This window comes from Amphiprion ocellaris, chromosome 18 (assembly GCF_022539595.1).
Source record: "Amphiprion ocellaris isolate individual 3 ecotype Okinawa chromosome 18, ASM2253959v1, whole genome shotgun sequence".
Taxonomy (NCBI): Eukaryota; Metazoa; Chordata; class Actinopteri; family Pomacentridae; genus Amphiprion; species Amphiprion ocellaris.
The window spans coordinates 33,527,236-33,545,703 of record NC_072783.1 but is presented as its reverse complement, the minus strand read 5'-3'; the positions used below and the strand labels follow the sequence as shown (position 1 = coordinate 33,545,703).

General features: G+C 39.7%; 2 protein-coding genes across 9 annotated transcripts in view; both read right to left on the bottom strand.

Annotated features, from left to right (window-relative positions):
• Positions 1 to 1,500: 1,500 nt before the first annotated feature.
• Positions 1,501 to 12,702, bottom strand: LOC118471785 (complement C3 alpha chain-like). The gene is made up of 3 exons (XM_055004356.1): positions 12,141 to 12,702; positions 11,821 to 11,884; positions 1,501 to 1,703 (listed from the first exon to the last, which is right to left on the bottom strand). The coding sequence occupies exons 1-3, from the start codon at positions 12,327 to 12,329 to the stop codon at positions 1,501 to 1,503; spliced, it is 456 nt and encodes a 151-aa protein (XP_054860331.1). The 5' UTR covers positions 12,330 to 12,702.
• A 149-nt stretch (positions 12,703 to 12,851) lies between these two features.
• The window catches only part of rnf157 (ring finger protein 157), a 30,914-nt gene continuing 25,297 nt past the window's right edge, over positions 12,852 to 18,468 (bottom strand). For 3 of the 8 annotated variants that reach the window (XM_023292241.3, XM_055004849.1, XM_023292242.3), the window contains exons 18-19: positions 17,914 to 18,024; positions 12,852 to 14,395 (exon numbers count right to left, since the gene is read on the bottom strand). In XM_023292241.3, the coding sequence (XP_023148009.1) occupies positions 14,250 to 14,395; positions 17,914 to 18,024 (257 nt within the window). In that variant the 3' untranslated portion in view covers positions 12,852 to 14,249. Of the gene's footprint in view, positions 14,396 to 16,605; positions 16,679 to 17,913; positions 18,025 to 18,468 lie in introns of all 8 variants that reach the window. The other 5 variants (XM_023292243.2, XM_035958149.2, XM_023292246.2 and 2 more) reach the window with 5 other exon arrangements.

Here is an 18,468-nt window from a genome sequence, read left to right as displayed (position 1 = left end):
GGGGGGGGGGGGGGGGGGGGGGGGGGGGGGGGGGGGGGGGGGGGGGGCCGAAGCACCTGCCCCTTTGCTCCTTGATGCCCAAAGTGCCCTGTTGTCAAAGTTGTTTTTTTAAATTCTATTTAATTTTGTTTTTATTTGTAAGTGTGTGTGTGTGTGTGTGTGTGTGTGTGTGTGTGTGTGTGTGTGTGTGTGTGTGTGTGTAAAAGTCTCTGAGGACCAAAATAATAAATAAAACAAAACTAAAAATAATTCAGATCTACCGTCGGTCGGTCACGTGATCTACGTAGACGTCCCCCACTGCTCTGAGGGGTCCAGATGTTCCCTGTAGCTCTGCGCTAGCGCCGCTAGTCTAGAAACCGGAGACCCGAGGGAGGACATCAACAACTGATGGTCCTGATGGAGAGGAGGTTCTGCAGCGGGATTCGTTTATGTACGGTGTATTTTTGCAAGATGACTGATGAAGTGAGCATCCTGTGTGTGTGTGTCTGACTCTGCACCACACCTGTCATCAGTTCTAGCCGCTAGTTAACCACACAGCTGCTGAGAGGATAAAGTCTGCCAGGCTTCTTTTTGTTTCTGTATGTTTCTGTTGTCATGGGCAAAGTGCATCAGAGAGATGTATTATTTTACTGTCAGTGAGTTGCAGTGTGTTTCCTGTTTCTAGAGGCAATGAGACAGAGGTTATGTTATTTCACTGAAACTACGTACATGCATTTTCACATAATTTTGGACTATTGCAGTATAAATACAATAATAATTAGAAGAATTTGAATTGTGATTTTCTCAACCTCTCATTTAAAGATATCAGTACTTGTTTATAACATTTGTATATAGAGACAAATTAAATATAATATGCATAAATATAAAATATAAAACTTTTAGAACCTTGCTGTCTTGTGCAAAGTGGATAGTCAAACTGAATAAAAGTACAAATACATTTAAATACATGGTTTCTATATCATTTAATTGTTTTTAAACTTATTATTAGCACTACGAATAATAAAGGGCAGATTATGAATCAGCACCATGGAGCAAATCCGTGACTCTACAGTACATGTCTGGAAAAGGTATGAAATTTAAAAGCAAGGACTCCAGGAAGAGTAGCCACAGTTAAACAGTCCAGTGTCTAATGGTGATGTAAATTCAGCTTCAAAATAATAATTTTTCTCAAATACACTACATCACAGGTCAGAGTTTGAACCAATGACCTTCTGATCAGCAGTCCTGAGACTTAGCCACTGCTGCACCTTGTATTATGAGGTATGTTTCTGTATGATGTTTCAAATTCTTGCTCCATGTGCCCCCTTTTAACTTTGAGCACCTGCCCCTCCAGAGGTCTCTGCATGGCCCTGCTCCCCTCCTCCCCCCAGCACCCCGTTTCTTTTTTCAAGGTATAACTTACAGAAATAAGTTAAATCAACACTGACGGTCCTGATAAAGTGATGTGGGACTGCTGTTATTTTGAACACCACTGTAGATCTTCTTCCTCTCCAGCTCCGTTCATCTTCTTGGCTTGTATCTGCAGATCTCCACATTTATCCTCCAGCAGCCTCCAGAGATAACTTCACCAAACGCCGCCCCAGAGGCCGGTCGGGTCTTCAGATCCGTCTGGAGGACGGACAACGTTTCCTCTCCTCGTCCATCTCCTGAGCATCGGTAAGAATCCCTCTGGGCTCTGAGGGTTTCTGCAGGAACGTCTGACGCTAAATGTTAGAGAATAGATCTCAATTTCCAGAACACTGAAACTAAAACACACATTTAACACAATAAACACATTTTATATCATCAGAAAGAACATTCAGACAAAAAAAATGAAAAAAATGGAAACGCACGTTTATCATAAACTGTTTCTCTTTATGATGCACAGAAATCAGGATTCAACTGAGATTCAGCTGAACAGAAAATAAAACAAACTGCAGTCCATCACTCTGTTTATTCATTTTACAAGTTTCAGGACAGTTTGTTAGGGTTAGACTCTTTTTTTAAAATTCTAGAAGTTAAACGTGTCTAAAACTGATCTAACAAGAAGATCAGGCATAAAAACTGTTCACAGAAGAACTAAAATGTGTTAAAGACATTAGAGAGAAGATTCTGTGTGCAGAAATGTAGAAAACCTGTAATCTAGAACTAATACAGAGTGAGCAAACTGGCATAAATTTGACAAAAAAATTATTAGATCCATCTATCTTTAACCATTAAATCAGTTTAAGGAAAGGTTCTTTAGACTCTTTTCTTTTCAATTCTAGAAGTTAAACATGTCTAAAACTGATTCAACAACAAGATCAGACATAAAAACTGTTCACTGAAGAACTAAAACATGTCAAAGACATTGTATGTAAAACAATGTATGTAAAAATGTTTCTAAAAAAATGTAAACAACCTGTAATGTAGAATTAATATAGAGCAAAAATACTTGCATACAGTGTGCAAACTCGCGTATATTAGAAAATATATTTGTATGCATCTATCTTTAACCATTAAATCAGTTTTAGGAACGTTAGATTCCTAAAACCCTAACCCTAATTCTAGAAGTTAAATGTGCTTAACAAGAAGATCACATCAACTTATCGCATACATTTTGAATCTTTTTGGGCAAATGTTTGGGTAATTTTATACAATTTAGTCAATTAGAAAAAGTTTTTGGATCATTTTGCACAAAGATTCCACTTTTTTGAGCAAATCAAGTCATTTGGATTCATTTTGAACAGTTTTCAGTGATTTCAAAGTCAAAGTCAAAGTCAGCTTTATTGTCAATTCTTCAATATGTACATGACATACCAAGAATCGAAATTTCGCTCCTCTCTCTTCATGCAACAGTAGACATTAAATAAAGACTTAGAAAATAAGATATTAAAGGGCAAAAAAGAACAAAGGAAGCAAAATTAGAGCTGAGCAACAACTAAGAACTAAGAAAAGCAGAACTGACTGAAATGTAAACATGACTATGAGATAAAGTGACGGATTTTAGTGCAGAATACTCAGAACAGTGCAAATAAGTAACAGTCCAAGAAGTGCAAATATGCTTGATGGTTGAATGTGCTATTACAGTGCAGGTCAGAGGTTATTGACCAGAGTTTGTGTATGTGGGGGAAGGGGGTGGTAGAGAGGGCAGAGAGGGGAGAGAGTTCAGCTTCCTGACAGCCTGGTGGATGAAGCTGTTGCTCAGTCGGCTGGTCCTGGTCCTCAGACTCTTCAGTCTCCTCCCTGATGGCAGCAGGCTGAACAGGTTGTGGGATGGGTGTGTGGGGTCTCCTGCAATGCTTAGTGCATTAGTTGAACTTTTGCCAAATCTTGAGTAAAATTGGTGAAATTGTGTTACTTGTTGTTGAGTCTAATCAAGCAAATAGAAGAATAGAGATACCTCAATTTGAATTCACTTTTTAATCCACTTCTGCACAAATTCTTAATCTTTTTGGACAAATCATGGGTAATTTCAGATAATTTCAAGTCAGTTTGTCAAAGTTTGATCTCATTAGGAGAAATTTGTGAGTAATTTTGCACCAAGTTTCATCTTTTTTGTCATTTTCAGACAGTTTACAGTTCAAAGAAATGTTAAAATGTTTTTGAATAACATTCACAACAAAATCAACTAAAATCCAGCAAATTTCGTAGATTTTTTTATGAATGCTCTTAAAGAAAATATTACAAGTTTTATTGATATATATATATATATATATATATATATATATATATATATACATACACGCAAGAATTTTCTTGCCAAATTTAGGAAATTTTTTATAAATAAAACTTTTAAAGGAAACTTTTAAGGAATTATTGGAATTTCCTTCCTGAAGGTTTCGCAAATTTTCAGAAATTTGTTTTTTTTTGCTGATTTTTTTTTCAGACAAGGTAACAATATTTTTTGGTGCCTGTAAATGAAGACAACAGGAAGGTTAAGTTAGCTCGACTTGAATTCAGTTTTCTCTCAGCTTCTTTATAAATTCCAGTGTAAACTCGACGTGATGTGAAGTTGATGCTACATTATGATGTTGACCCAGTTTGGTTGACAGAAATAAGCGATAAATTTCCTCTCAGAGTGCATAAATAGAGTGAACTGTTGGTCTGTGGAAACTCTGATCTGTTAAATGTGGCGGCTTCCCGTCCTTATTTTCTGCCTCGCTACATAAACGGAGCAGCATCACGTGACTCTGAGCGTTACTAACAGTTTACACCTGTTACCTGTAATCTGCCCGTTACCACGGCGTTGCAGTTGTCTGTTCAGGGTGAAGCTTCCAGGAGGGATTTAGGAGTTCAGTCTGTTCAGAGCTGGATTTCCTCACATCAGTGGGCTGGGAGGGTGAGGAGAGGTGGAGGTTTTCAAATGTCAAGTCCAGAGAGATTAACAGACTCCCTCCAACATCCTCCAGTCTGGCAAAAAACGGAGTCGTTCTTTTCTCTCTGCAGACAAAGTTTTAATGCTGGAGAAGAGAGGAAAGTCTGAGTTAGAGCTCAGAATGTTAAAATACGCTCTGAAAAGCCAATAGAAGTCTGAGTTTATGTTAAAATATGCTCTGAAAAGTCAATAAAGTTTGAGTTTATGTTAAAATACGCTCTGAAAAGTCAATAAAAGTCTGAGTTTATGTTAAAATACACTCTGAAAAGTCAATAACAGTCTGAGTTTATGTTAAAATATGCTCTGAAAAGTCAATAAAAGTCTGAGTTTGTTAAAATATGCTCTGAAAAGTCACCAAAAGTCTGAGTTTATGTTAAAATACGAACAGAAAAGTCAATAAAAGTCTGAGTTTATGTTAAAATACGCTCTGAAAAGTCAAGAAAAGTCTGAGTTTATGTTAAAATATGCTCTGAAAAGTCAATAAAAGTCTGAGTTTATGTTAAAATATGCTCTGAAAAGTCAATAAAAGTCTGAGTTTATGTTAAAATATGCTCTGAAAAGTCAATAAAAGTCTGAGTTTATGTTAAAATATGCTCTGAAAAGTCAATAAAAGTCTGAGTTTGTTAAAATATGCTCTGAAAAGTCACCAAAAGTCTGAGTTTATGTTAAAATACGAACAGAAAAGTCAATAAAAGTCTGAGTTTATATTAAAATACGCTCTGAAAAGTCAAGAAAAGTCTGAGTTTGTTAAAATATGCTCTGAAAAGTCACCAAAAGTCTGAGTTTATGTTAAAATATGCTCTGAAAAGTCAATAAAAGTCTGAGTTTATGTTAAAATACGCTCTGAAAAGTCAATAAAAGTCTGAGTTTATGTTAAAATACGCTCTGAAAAGTCAATAAAAGTCTGAGTTTATGTTAAAATACGCTCTGAAAAGTCAATAAAAGTCTGAGTTTATGTTAAAATATGCTCTGAAAAGTCAATAAAAGTCTGAGTTTATGTTAAAATACACTCTGAAAAGTCACCAAAAGTCTCTCTGTTTGTGGATTTAACACTGAATCTAACATTAGATTTGAAGCCGGGTTAAATCAGAAACCAATACTTCAAATTAAATTTGTGGGGGTTCTTTGTTTTCCAAGTTATTTACATCTAATAGAATTTATACAATGAATTGTGTTTTACAAAAACCTATGGCGCAACACATTAGTAGAAATATGAGAAACAGCACCAGAAATAGCACTAAAAACAGAAACATACGGCTGTGGCACCTAGTGGGCAAATAAAACCCACAGTTACCACACTGCCCTCTATAAGCCTCTGTTCTAAACACATACTGCAGTAACACAAAAGCAGTTAGAAATATCTCATCATTAACCAACACAAAAACACAATGCATATAATAATACATTCATATTTCATGGAACTAAGAACATCATGATTGATCAGCTTGGGTCAAGATGGTGCCAGTGTGTGTGGCAGCTTGTCTCTCACTGTCAGTTTTGTTGATGATTTTATTGTAGTTCACCCTCGGCACTCAACAAATCAAGTCGCTGCTCATGTATGATGGACAAACACTGCTGGAGCTTCGTTTCTCTGCTAAAGATGGAGTTACGCCCGCTGGGGGCTGGAGTGCAGCTTATAGGGGGGGCTCCAAGCCAAACAGGTTGGGAACCACTGCTCTAACTGTCGGTACTCCTCAGCACAGTACACGGACATAAAGTGGATTTTTAATGCAAATAACAAACAATTTACCACCCTGTCACTATATTTCATAATTCAGTCTTTCATAGCACGGTATTATTTACATTTTCTTACTGTCCCACAGTAACCAGTAACCCTTTGTTCTGTTCCCACCACTTCCAGTATCTTGCCCTTTGACCTCAAAACTACCCCCAATACAACAATAACAATACGTCCCCTGCTGTCCAAAACGACAATCAGCAGAAGAGTCACAAACAGGGATTTCAGTGGTTTTCAGGATATTTACTTGCCTCTGTTTACCACCTGGTTACACCTGTATTAAAATTCAGGCCCAACAGCAGGAACTTTATGCATTTGGACACATTATGAGTCAAGACTGAAGTTTCCAGTGATTTTGTGCAGAACTTTAATTAGTTTTGGGCAAATTTTAAGTCATTTTGGTTGAATTTTAAGCTTTTAAGTCATTTTGGTTATTAGACAAATATTTTTAGCTTGTTTTGGACAAATTTTGAGCTTTTAAGTCATTTCAGACATATTTAAGTCAGTTTTTATGTTTTGAGGAATTTTGTACAATATTTTAAGTTGTTTTGGACAAATTTAGATTTTTTTTAGTCTTTTCAAAGAATTTCAAGTCAGTTTTTTATCTTGCTTTGAGGTATTTTGCACAATATTGTAACTTGTTTAGACAAATTTCGAGCTTTTGAGTCATTTCAGAGTCAGTTTTTATTGTTTTTGAGCAGGTTTTGAGGCATTTTGCATGATGTTTTAACTTGTTTTGAACACATTTGCCCTCATTTCTGTCTCCTTTTATTCCTTTTCTCTCTGCAGCAGATAATTTAATGAAATACTGGAAAAAAACATCCCATAGAACAAAAGCAAAGGACCCTAAAAACTGTGTTAAAACCCCTACTAGAAACCAAACAGATACCACAGGAAGCATAAAACCATCTGATACCCACATCCAGTGTTACCCCCCCCAGATATATGGAACACCCAAAATACACAAAAAGACACTGCACTGCACCCCATAGTGGACAGCATCAGATCAGTCACCTACAACCTTTATAAAGCTCTGGTAGAAATCATCAAACCCCTCCTTGGTACATCACAACATCACTGCAAGAACTCCAAACAACTGGACAAGAACTAAACCATATCACAGTAGAAAAAGAGGAGATATTCATATGACATGACGTAGTTTCATTCATCACTAAAACCCCGTAGACGTCACATTACACATCGTACAGGAACGACTCATGAAGGACAGGACACTGAAAAAACACACAAACCTCCCAGTAGACGACATCATCACATTACTCCGGTTTATTGCCAAATCCACCTGTTTTCAGTTGAAAGGAATAATCTACAGTCAGAAACCAGGTTTAGCAATGACACATCTGACCAGGTCATCATTGTAAAGGAGAAACTGTTCTCATCTGATCTTACCTGGTAAAATAAAGTTGAAAAAAAGATCCACTTTCAGCCATAATGAGTAACTTTTTCATGGAGAACCTGGAAACCAAAGCCATCCCCGCTCTGCAGACCCACACTCTGGAGAAGATACGTCCACGACATCCTGGAAATAATAAAATCTGGACACACACAAGAACTCACTGATCATCTGAACAACATGGACGACACAGGAAACATACAATCCACACACGAAGAGGAAATAAACCGGACCATTTCATTCCTGGACATGAACATTCACCACAGAGAAGACAGCAGCATCAAAATAACAGTTTACAGGAAACCCACACACATGGACCAGAACCTCCTCTGGACATCAGAACATCCACAGAACACAAGCTACCAGTTAGAACACTATTAGAACGGACCAGAACCTCCTCTGGACATCAGAACATCCACAGAACACAAACTACCAGTTAGAACACTATTAGAACGGACCAGAACCTCCTCTGGACATCAGAACATCCACAGAACACAAACTACCAGTTAGAACACTATTAGAACGGACCAGAACCTCCTCTGGACATCAGAACATCCACAGAACACAAACTACCAGTTAGAACACTATTAGAACGGACCAGAACCTCCTCTGGACATCAGAACATCCACAGAACACAAACTACCAGTTAGAACACTATTAGAACGGACCAGAACCTCCTCTGGACATCAGAACATCCACAGAACACAAACTACCAGTTAGAACACTATTAGAACGGACCAGAACCTCCTCTGGACATCAGAACATCCCACAGAACACAAACTACCAGTTAGAACACTATTAGAACGGACCAGAACCTCCTCTGGACATCAGAACACCCACAGAACACAAACTACCAGTTAGAACACTATTAGAACGGACCAGAACCTCCTCTGGACATCAGAACACCCACAGAACACAAACTACCAGTTAGAACACTATTAGAACGGACCAGAACCTCCTCTGGACATCAGAACACCCACAGAACACAAACTACCAGTTAGAACACTATTAGAACGGACCAGAACCTCCTCTGGACATCAGAACACCCACAGAACACAAACTACCAGTTAGAACACTATTAGAACGGACCAGAACCTCCTCTGGACATCAGAACACCCACAGAACACAAACTACCAGTTAGAACACTATTAGAACGGACCAGAACCTCCTCTGGACATCAGAACACCCACAGAACACAAACTACCAGTTAGAACACTATTAGAACGGACCAGAACCTCCTCTGGACATCAGAACACCCACAGAACACAAACTACCAGTTAGAACACTATTAGAACGGACCAGAACCTCCTCTGGACATCAGAACACCCACAGAACACAAACTACCAGTTAGAACACTATTAGAACGGACCAGAACCTCCTCTGGACATCAGAACACCCACAGAACACAAACTACCAGTTAGAACACTATTAGAACGGACCAGAACCTCCTCTGGACATCAGAACATCCACAGAACACAAACTACCAGTTAGAACACTATTAGAACGGACCAGAACCTCCTCTGGACATCAGAACATCCACAGAACACAAACTACCAGTTAGAACACTATTAGAACGGACCAGAACCTCCTCTGGACATCAGAACATCCACAGAACACAAACTACCAGTTAGAACACTATTAGAACGGACCAGAACCTCCTCTGGACATCAGAACATCCACAGAACACAAACTACCAGTTAGAACACTATCAGAACGGACCAGAACCTCCTCTGGACATCAGAACATCCACAGAACACAAACTACCAGTTAGAACACTATCAGAACGGACCAGAACCTCCTCTGGACATCAGAACACCCACAGAACACAAACTACCAGTTAGAACACTATCAGAACGGACCAGAACCTCCTCTGGACATCAGAACACCCACAGAACACAAACTACCAGTTAGAACACTATCAGAACGGACCAGAACCTCCTCTGGACATCAGAACACCCACAGAACACAAACTACCAGTTAGAACACTATCAGAACGGACCAGAACCTCCTCTGGACATCAGAACACCCACAGAACACAAACTACCAGTTAGAACACTATTAGAACGGACCAGAACCTCCTCTGGACATCAGAACATCCACAGAACACAAACTACCAGTTAGAACACTATTAGAACGGACCAGAACCTCCTCTGGACATCAGAACATCCACAGAACACAAACTACCAGTTAGACCACTATCAGAACGGACCAGAACCTCCTCTGGACATCAGAACATCCACAGAACACAAACTACCAGTTAGAACACTATCAGAACGGACCAGAACCTCCTCTGGACATCAGAACATCCACAGAACACAAACTACCAGTTAGAACACTATTAGAACAGACCAGCATCATAACCGATGATAAAGACAGACAGGAGGAGGAAAAACACATCAGAACTCACTCACACACTACCAATATCCCATATGGGCCATAAACAAAGGAAAACAACAAGCCAAAAACAAAGAGAAAAAACTAAAACAAACAACAACAAAACATACACAAAAACCAGACAATAAAAATAAAGGCATAATCAGCATTCCATATATCTGAGGGACAACAGAACCCATACATCCCATAATGAGAAAACACAACATCAACACAGCAGTAGAACCACATAGAAAACTGCAGCAGCTATTAGTCCATCCAAAAGACAAAAAATGCAACATCATATATGAAACTCCGTGTAAATCATGCGATAAAACATACACTGGAGAAACTGGAAGATCATTCAACACAAGAAGAAAGGAACAGCAGGCAGAATAAAGGAAACAGCTGGACGACTCACAAGAAGACAAAAAGAAAAAGCAGATGAAGAAAACAAAAAAATCAGCCATCAGGGACCACTGTAAAAGAAACAAGCACATCATGGACTGGGACAGGGGGAGGATTTAACATCAGAGACCAACAAACACAAACCATGGATTAAGGAGGCCTTAGAGACCAGGAAGTGTTGTAGTTTTCCATTCCATTGTACAGTATACACTGTTGTTTCTCTTCAAAAATGCATTTAAAGCTACTTTCTGCACATTTCTGGTACTTTCTTAGGATACAGAAGTACTATCTCTTGCTAAATAAATAATGTTTACACCTATGCAGTACCTTTAGCAACAATAATAGTGATAATTATTGAGTCCATGTTGGACTTCTATTCACTAACCCTCAGAGCAGAATGGGGCGTGCACGGAGTCACCTGATATCTAGAGTCATCTACCGGTGATGGAGGGTTTAATCAGACACACCTGAAGCCAAATGGCAGAAATATAAGTCCACTGCATTACCATAATCTCATAAACTGGTATATATATATACATACAAATGTCATCTGTTACCCTGGAAGTGGAACCTACTGGTGATAAAATAAAACAGAATCACAGAAAGCAGGTTTGATGCAGTTCTTCATCCTTTTTACTTTCAGTACAGCCCATGGTCCGTTGTGTTTTATTCAGCATGAGTACAGCTGGGACATGCTGCTTCATCAGAATAATGCATTTTAAACTTCCTGTGGTGGAAAATGACCCGTCATCTGTCAGCAGATCCAGCTTGTCTATACTCATGCTCAAAGTAACTGCAAAGGATTGTGGGTCAGGATGGCCAGAAAAGCATGCTGGGATACTTCCCAATCCAAACAGAGGGACATCCAGGTATTCTTTGACATTCCATCTACTGGCTCATCTTTCTCTGGCTGCTGGACAGTTTGGTAGTGAGGATACTGGAATGCAGATGAGTCGTCGTCTACATATTAGGAGTCTCATTTAGCGTGTAGGAAGTTAGAGCTGCAGGTTACTGATTTATTCATTTTGTACTCATTTACTTTGTCAAAGCTTGTAGAAGTTTTGACCTTTCTCCAACTAGAACATGCAACTAAATCTGAGCAGGGAGAGAAACAGTGGTGGTCACGTGGACCTAATATTTTCAACATCTTTTCATCATCCAACTTAGTGTGAATCTTTTACCTCAAATTTTGTACTTAATATCAAACCAAGCGTTGTAGTATGACCAGCAGGAGACAACTGATGGCTGCAGTAAATTTGGTGACACTACAGTGTATAAAAGTCAAGTAATGTAATATTTGTCTCTCTTCGTTGTTGCAGCGGTTTTGCTATTTGCAGACGGTCCCTGTTCACTCGTTGCACAGCCGGCTGCTCATAGACATCAGTGTTATTTCTGCAACTTGAAAGACAGCGAGTTTTGATAAAACTGGCCTTGTAGCACATTGTCTAGCTTACAGCGATTTGAAAGAGGCATTGTTTATGTTTTTATAACGTATATGTCATGAGTTATTGATGCCGGAAGTCCGAATCTATGAATATCTTGCCAACTTTACCTAACTGGTTTGTGTATCAGGTACTCTGACCAGGTGTTTGACGCAGAGACCACCACCCACCATGGTGGGCTATGAGAGGAAAAACAGACAGTAGCGTGTTTCATTTCACACATTTTAAAAACATCTTCTTTCCCGAATGACTTAATTGCCATTGGATTAATGCGACTAGTCAAGCCTGATTGAGAGTTCTGAGACCACCGTCTTTTAATATTTAAATATATTTAAATATATTTAATATTGCGTACAATAACATAGGTAAAGTAAATTACGGTGGACATAAATTACGCCCTCTGTCTTTCAGCTGACAGAATTTCAATGCTGGTACCTGAGTGGAGCCGAAGCCTCCTCCTCTTCTTCTCTGGCTGTTCAGCCATTTGAAGGGTGCAGCAGCTTCCTCCATTCGTCCCCACTTGACCAGAGCCAGCAGGGCATAGCCGGTCGCCTCCAGCATGAACAAGTGGTTTTCCCTGTCAAGCCAGTGGCTGAAACCTGGCTGCCTCAGACCGTTACCCATGATTCCCTGCTCCTGGCCAGCTCAGAACCACGTTACCCATCATCCTCTGCTCCTGGCTGGCTCAGAGCCATGGGTAACGTGGTTCTGAGGCAGCCAGGAGCAGAGGATCATGGGTAACGTGGTTCTGAGTCAGGAGCAGAGGATCATGGACGCCGTTTAGTTGCAAAAACTTTATTTGAAGTCTTCTTTGACATTTTCACTCTAGAAAAGTGGGGTCTTGCGGGTTTTGGACACGTTCCTTTGATATCACACTGTGACTGGCGGCTTCATTTACACATTCGGACTGTGATCACGTGACAGTTTGCAGCTTGGGTATAGTAGTGCAGTAGTTTTGACCTCAACAGTTCGGTCAATGGAATAGGGTGCCAGCAACCGATATATAACACTACAGAAGGATATGATACTGCTTTATGTGTGTGTGGTGAGGAGGGTGCAGGCTGACCTAGACTAACATGCTTACTCTACTATCGTCTCATGCACCACAAAGTGTGTCATCTAGGAATCAGCTAATAGTGCATTAAATGTTGATATCGTCCCTTTTCGGTTTTATTGGTAATGTGAGCCGCAAGCGTTGTAAACCTTTACAAAACTTTCACATATTTTTATCCACATTCTAATAAACGACACAGTGTTTATTAAAACACTGTGTTTAAACACAGAAACATCAACAACAGGTGAGATACACATTAAAGTTATACAAAACCAAAACAACTAAAAGCTTCACAAACGAGAAGAAAAGGGCTCTCGGGATGATCACAACGGGGGAGTATGAGGACCAACAAAATGTCAGCCAACAGTGTGTAAATCTAAGTGCTTTCAGATTCACTGTATGGTGCTGTTCTCACAATAAACCCCTTCATAATGGCAACGTTAAAATAAAATGAGAAAAAAAAAACACTGAAATGTCTGAATAGAACAGACCAGTGCAAACACAGTTTGTCATCGTTTGAACTGCAAATGAGCGTCCTAGTGCAGGAGAAAAAGGAGGAGATGCAGTTTTCTTTATTGCTCGGTGCTATTTGTTGGTCTCCAGTTTCACTACAATAACACTGACATGCTAAGATGAAGCTGTGGGAGGAGAAAAATGGTAACAGTGGGTGTGTGAGTATCAAAGTTTGTGTTTAATTCCAGTTTCGGTGATGATTTTAGATGTACATTCCCCTTCTGTAAGTTCCACGTTCATAGTCCTACATTCTGTGCGACGTCTTTGTTTTGTTGTTGTTGTTTTTATGTTTTACATTAAGTTCATCTGTTTATTTTGGCCACCGTTTCTCAGCTCGTCCACCACCGTATAGGTCCGACCGCATCTGAATTCACATTCGGCAGACGTGTTTTCGAAAGCGGGGATGAGAGGAAAGCTGCATGCGAGATGGGAGCTCCCTGATCCGAGGAGGAGGGTCAACATAGGACTACCTAACCCTAACCCTAGGTAAGGTAGTCCGGTGTGAGCTGACGTTTAGTGTCAAAATGTCCGACCACTCGTTCTACAAACAGTTTATAACAGAGAAGAAGAAGAAAACGATAGCTAGTAATAAATCCGATTGCCGATCACGGTAGCCCCTGACTGCTTGGCTGGTAATAGGAAGGACAGAAGGAGCAGCAGCATGTATTCTTCTAAAGATAGTGTCACAATACGTAGCTCTCATTAAACCTACAGGTAATAAATAATAATGTAGCAGTAGGCTAATCATTCCCACAAGTTTAGGTCACAGACAAGAAAACAAGGAAAGTCCTGTGAGATCAAAGTGCACAGACGATGGAGGGGTGAGTCCTCTTTTTAAAGTTCCAACAAAGACAGTCAATCCAGGAGGTGTTGATGGATGTTTCTCTGGTCAGTGAGGACGGAATCCAGCGTTGCAGCACTATGGCAGGGTAAGAAGAGCTCAGTCTGGACGGGTACAGTTTGTGTTGGGGTTAGGGTTACACAATGAGTGGTCCACGGCGGGGATGTTTGGGACTCTGGCCGTCCCTGTTCTCTGCCCCCTGCTCCTCCTCCAGGTTGATGCTGCTGGTGGAGTCGTGGTGGGGCTCCAAAACAGGCCTATAGCCCCCGAGGTACATCAGATCTGGAGGAGACAAAGACGAAAAGAAACTCTAAGGTTACGCCATTAAATCGTATCCAAATACAGATGAAAAGCTGCTGCATGCTTCGATTTTCTGGTCACTTTAAAGCTGAAATGATTAGTGGATTAATCCAGCAGGCGACTGGCTAGTATTCTGATAATTAATCACAACTTCTTGTTTCAACCTCTTCCTTGTACAGATTTATTGCATTTTTGTTGGACTTGAGGAAGCAGAATGATACGATTTTAATAGTATCTTTTCATCAGTGTGACAGTTATTTGCATTTTATTAGATTAAATCGACAGTTCTACCCATCTTAGCTGTTGTTTTCCACAAAAAATGGTAACGTACGCCAACTAGTACACTGATAACTCGAGGAAGTTTGAGTTTGCTTTGTTTTGGCTACCATACATCCATTATCCACAGGAAGACCCCTTTATTGGCTTTTTCTGACCGAAACAATTATTAATTTCACTGCAGAACAAACAATTTGTAGATTAATGGGTAATTAATCATTAGTTGCAAAATGTGTATTAATTCCTGTTTATGTGTGGTGAGTGATAATGAAAAACAGCAAGATTTGAGTCTTGGAAGCATTGCATGACTCAAAAGGTTAATCTGTCACAAGTCATTTTAAAGCTGATGTTCTTAACAGTGTTGGTCCAAAAAGTAAAAAGTCTATCACCCTCTGCAGAACATGGAACAATGATATAGAATAATTAGAATATAACAAGTTAAGGATTAAATATGTATGAAACTGAACAGTACATGGATTTCTTTTTGGCTGCTGTTTCTTTTTAATATTTCTTTTAGATGACTATCTATCCGTCTATCTATAGTCTATCCATCCATCTATGTCTCCATCTATCTATCCATCTCTCCGTCTATCTATCTAGTCTGGCAAATATTTCACCAAGACACAGGAAGAACTTATACCAAGACATAAATTTAATATTGCCGGGCATTACTGTAACCTATGTTTGTGCCACAGAGACACACTTTATTTCTTCAGCTCTGGTGACACTGGTGCACAATGATGAAAACTGTCGTCGCTATAACTGGAAGAGTTTCTATTTATTTTGTTTACTAAGAACATGATTTTAAAACATATGACATGACAAGATTTTCACATAATATATCCTTATGTTTAATCAGCATTTCTTCAGCAACAGCTATTTGCTACACAGCAGTTTTGTTCACTCTTGGTCCTAACCCTAACCTATGCCGTTCTTGCTGTGAGCAGCTTGAAACCAGATCATGGTAGCAATAATTTCCTAACTTCTTTATTGAAACAATCATAGTTTAATTGGCTCCTCTGTAAACGGATACACCAATTCACCTTCTGTTCTTCTACTGAAAAGTGGAGGGTTGTTGCCTCCAACACTCTCAGAGCTGAAACATTAAACCACCACTGGCCAGATCAACAGGGACTGTAATCTAATGGATTTGAAGGGGGAAAAAAGAGGCAAATTTTCCATGTTTGCATCCCAATCAAGAAAGATGTTACATGTGCTACTGGAGCACAGAAACACAGTCCCTGGCTGGATGTCACTAAGCATAACAGAAGACTTTGTCATGGTGCCACTTCACTTGGTAAATATCTACATGAATACTCTCTGCCAACATGGAAACTGGTCACTCTAAAGCAGGCTCCGCTGATGAAGAGTGTTGATGTAGGAAAATGATATCGAGTTCCAGCAAATACTGAATTATAAATGACTTTGATCGGGGTCAAAAACTTTGATTGGGACATCCTTAATAACTTTGTAAAGTCTTTACCTGAATTAAGTAATGAAAATTATGTTGTCGAAGATTTTTAAATTGAATTTTGACCAAGTTACATTGCCAGGTCCATTTGAAAGATTTGTGTTATTTGACCCTTTCTCCTGCAGTTAAACATATTCAACAAGAGAACGAGAGAAAGAAAAGAATTATTAAGAATGTGAGCAATATACAACATCTGAATGACAACTCCCTCATTTATTGAACCGTTGTGTAAGCATTGCAAAAAATAGTACAAAGTGGATCCGGAGCTGAGACTGACGTTACAAATTTAAATATGACACTTCCAACGATGTATTATGGCTTAATATTATTTAAAACACAATCTGAAGTTAATGTGCATGACCATAGGCAGTTAAAATAAGAACAACACAAGGGTGATTGTTTTGATGCATAAATATGAAGTGCAGAACCATCTGCAGTTTGTAACCTTGGTGTCTGATCTTCCATCTAACCATAACTCCATACCTAGTCCTCAATGTGCACTGGGCACGACTCCTCATCTGTCCATCCGAAAGAAAGCGAAAGGAGGAAAAAAGAAAGAGGAGAAGAAGAAGAAGAAGAAGAGAGGCAGAAAGAAGAGAGAGGAAGGAAGGAAAATGCCCAAGGAAAGACAGCAGAGGATGTGAGGAATAATGAGGGGAAAAAGGAGAGAAACAGAGAGATAACAGAACACGTTTACGACACGAATAGAAAACACGTCACACAACGTCCACCGTTAGACACCAACTGGGTCATGTGGATTGGAGGGAATGGGGTTAGGGTTTGAGAGGGGAAGAGTCCGAATGATGCAGAGCTAAAGGCTGTGGAGCAAGTTTGAACACAAAATGACTTCTTTACAAGCTCAGCTGACAGTGGTGACCTCAGACATAGGGTTAAATAGGTTCCATTTCTTACATGTTTGTGAATCTTGATATTATTCAATTGCACTTGATCTTTTATAATATTTTGCGATATTAAAATTCAAGATTTGTTGACTTTTTACATGTCATGTACCATGGGTTCCTGGCAGTTTTATACTTCATTAAATTGAAAAAATAAGAAATGAGACTAATAGGCAGTATACACAGTATAGACTAACAGAAAGTATACATGACATGTGGAATATGGATGGTTTAAAAGGTGCTAAACAAAGTGAAGCGAAAGCAACCAGGACTCCACAGGATTAAATAACCTTTAGCTCTGATCACAGCAGCTCCCTGAAGCAGAGAGCTGGGATTCAGGAGGACAGGAGGGAGGATGGAGGGTGAAAAACGACTTGCAGATGTTTGGCAAAGCGGCTCGGAGCTGGCAGACACTGAACATGAACTTCAACATTTGGGAAAGACCAGATTGTTTCTCTCTCGCACAAACAGAGAACACGGCATGCAGAAGTCACCCGTCAGACACACAACAGGATTCATACTATCCTCAGTGTCAAGCTAAAAACACACCAGGGCTTTGTCAACAGGGGAGAGGAGGGAGAGAGTGCACAGAAGCAATGAAGCACCACAACATCAAAGGGTAAGGATGAAGACAAGAAGGAAGGCTCTGGATCATCATGCTACAAAACATCCTCTCTGATCGCTGAATTGTGGAAATTCTAGTTGGCTTTTTTCATTTCTGCCTCGCTTGACTTTACATTAGCACGTTAACATATGAAGCTAATGGGTCAGGAATACTGGTGCACTCCTCTTGGACCTCTCCTCACCCTCCCACACAGCTCTCACTGGTCCATGTTCCAGAGGTTGCCACTCACCAGTGAATCGGCTGTCGGGAGCCTGCTCATTATCCAACCCCAAAGAGGGCGTGTCACAGAGGGCGACACCCTGATTGTTATTGGCCAACTCTGGACACCTGGGCCGCCCACCTGCAAGCGAGGGCAAAGGTCAAACAAGAGCAGCCAGGCACAGCGGGCGGGGGAGGGGGGGGCATGCTAGAATGGCAATAATAAATAACATCAGCTTTAAAGGGAGGCTGGCTCACTGGTTTCTGACGTTCTTTTAGTGATCCTGACTGTGGGCTGATTGTTGGAGATAAAAGCTGCTTCTACAATATATATAATCAAATCCAGCGATTTTCAAACAGAGTGACAATGCAGAGCTGAAAAAATGTGACTTTTGAAGAGCTGTAATTCAAAAGGTGAGCTCTGACTTGAACAGAAAATGTTGCAAAAAGAAAAACAGTTTGGGCTATCAAAATCTGTAGTTTTTCATCCAAACAGCAGCAGAAATTTATCTTTTTTCTATGTACAATTCATACAAATTTGCACTTTCATTTGCATAATAATTTGTTTGATTGAAATAATTTATGT

Coding starts and splice junctions, on each gene's coding strand:
- LOC118471785 (XM_055004356.1), bottom strand. CDS start 12,329: ATGGGTAACGGTCTGAGGCAGCCAGGTTTCAGCCACTGGCTTGACAGG. Junction 11,885..12,140: donor GAGGCTTCGGCTCCACTCAG/GTACCAGCATTG, acceptor TTCCTCTCATAG/CCCACCATGGTGGGTGGTGG. Junction 1,704..11,820: donor AGTACCTGATACACAAACCA/GTTAGGTAAAGT, acceptor TCTAACATTTAG/CGTCAGACGTTCCTGCAGAA.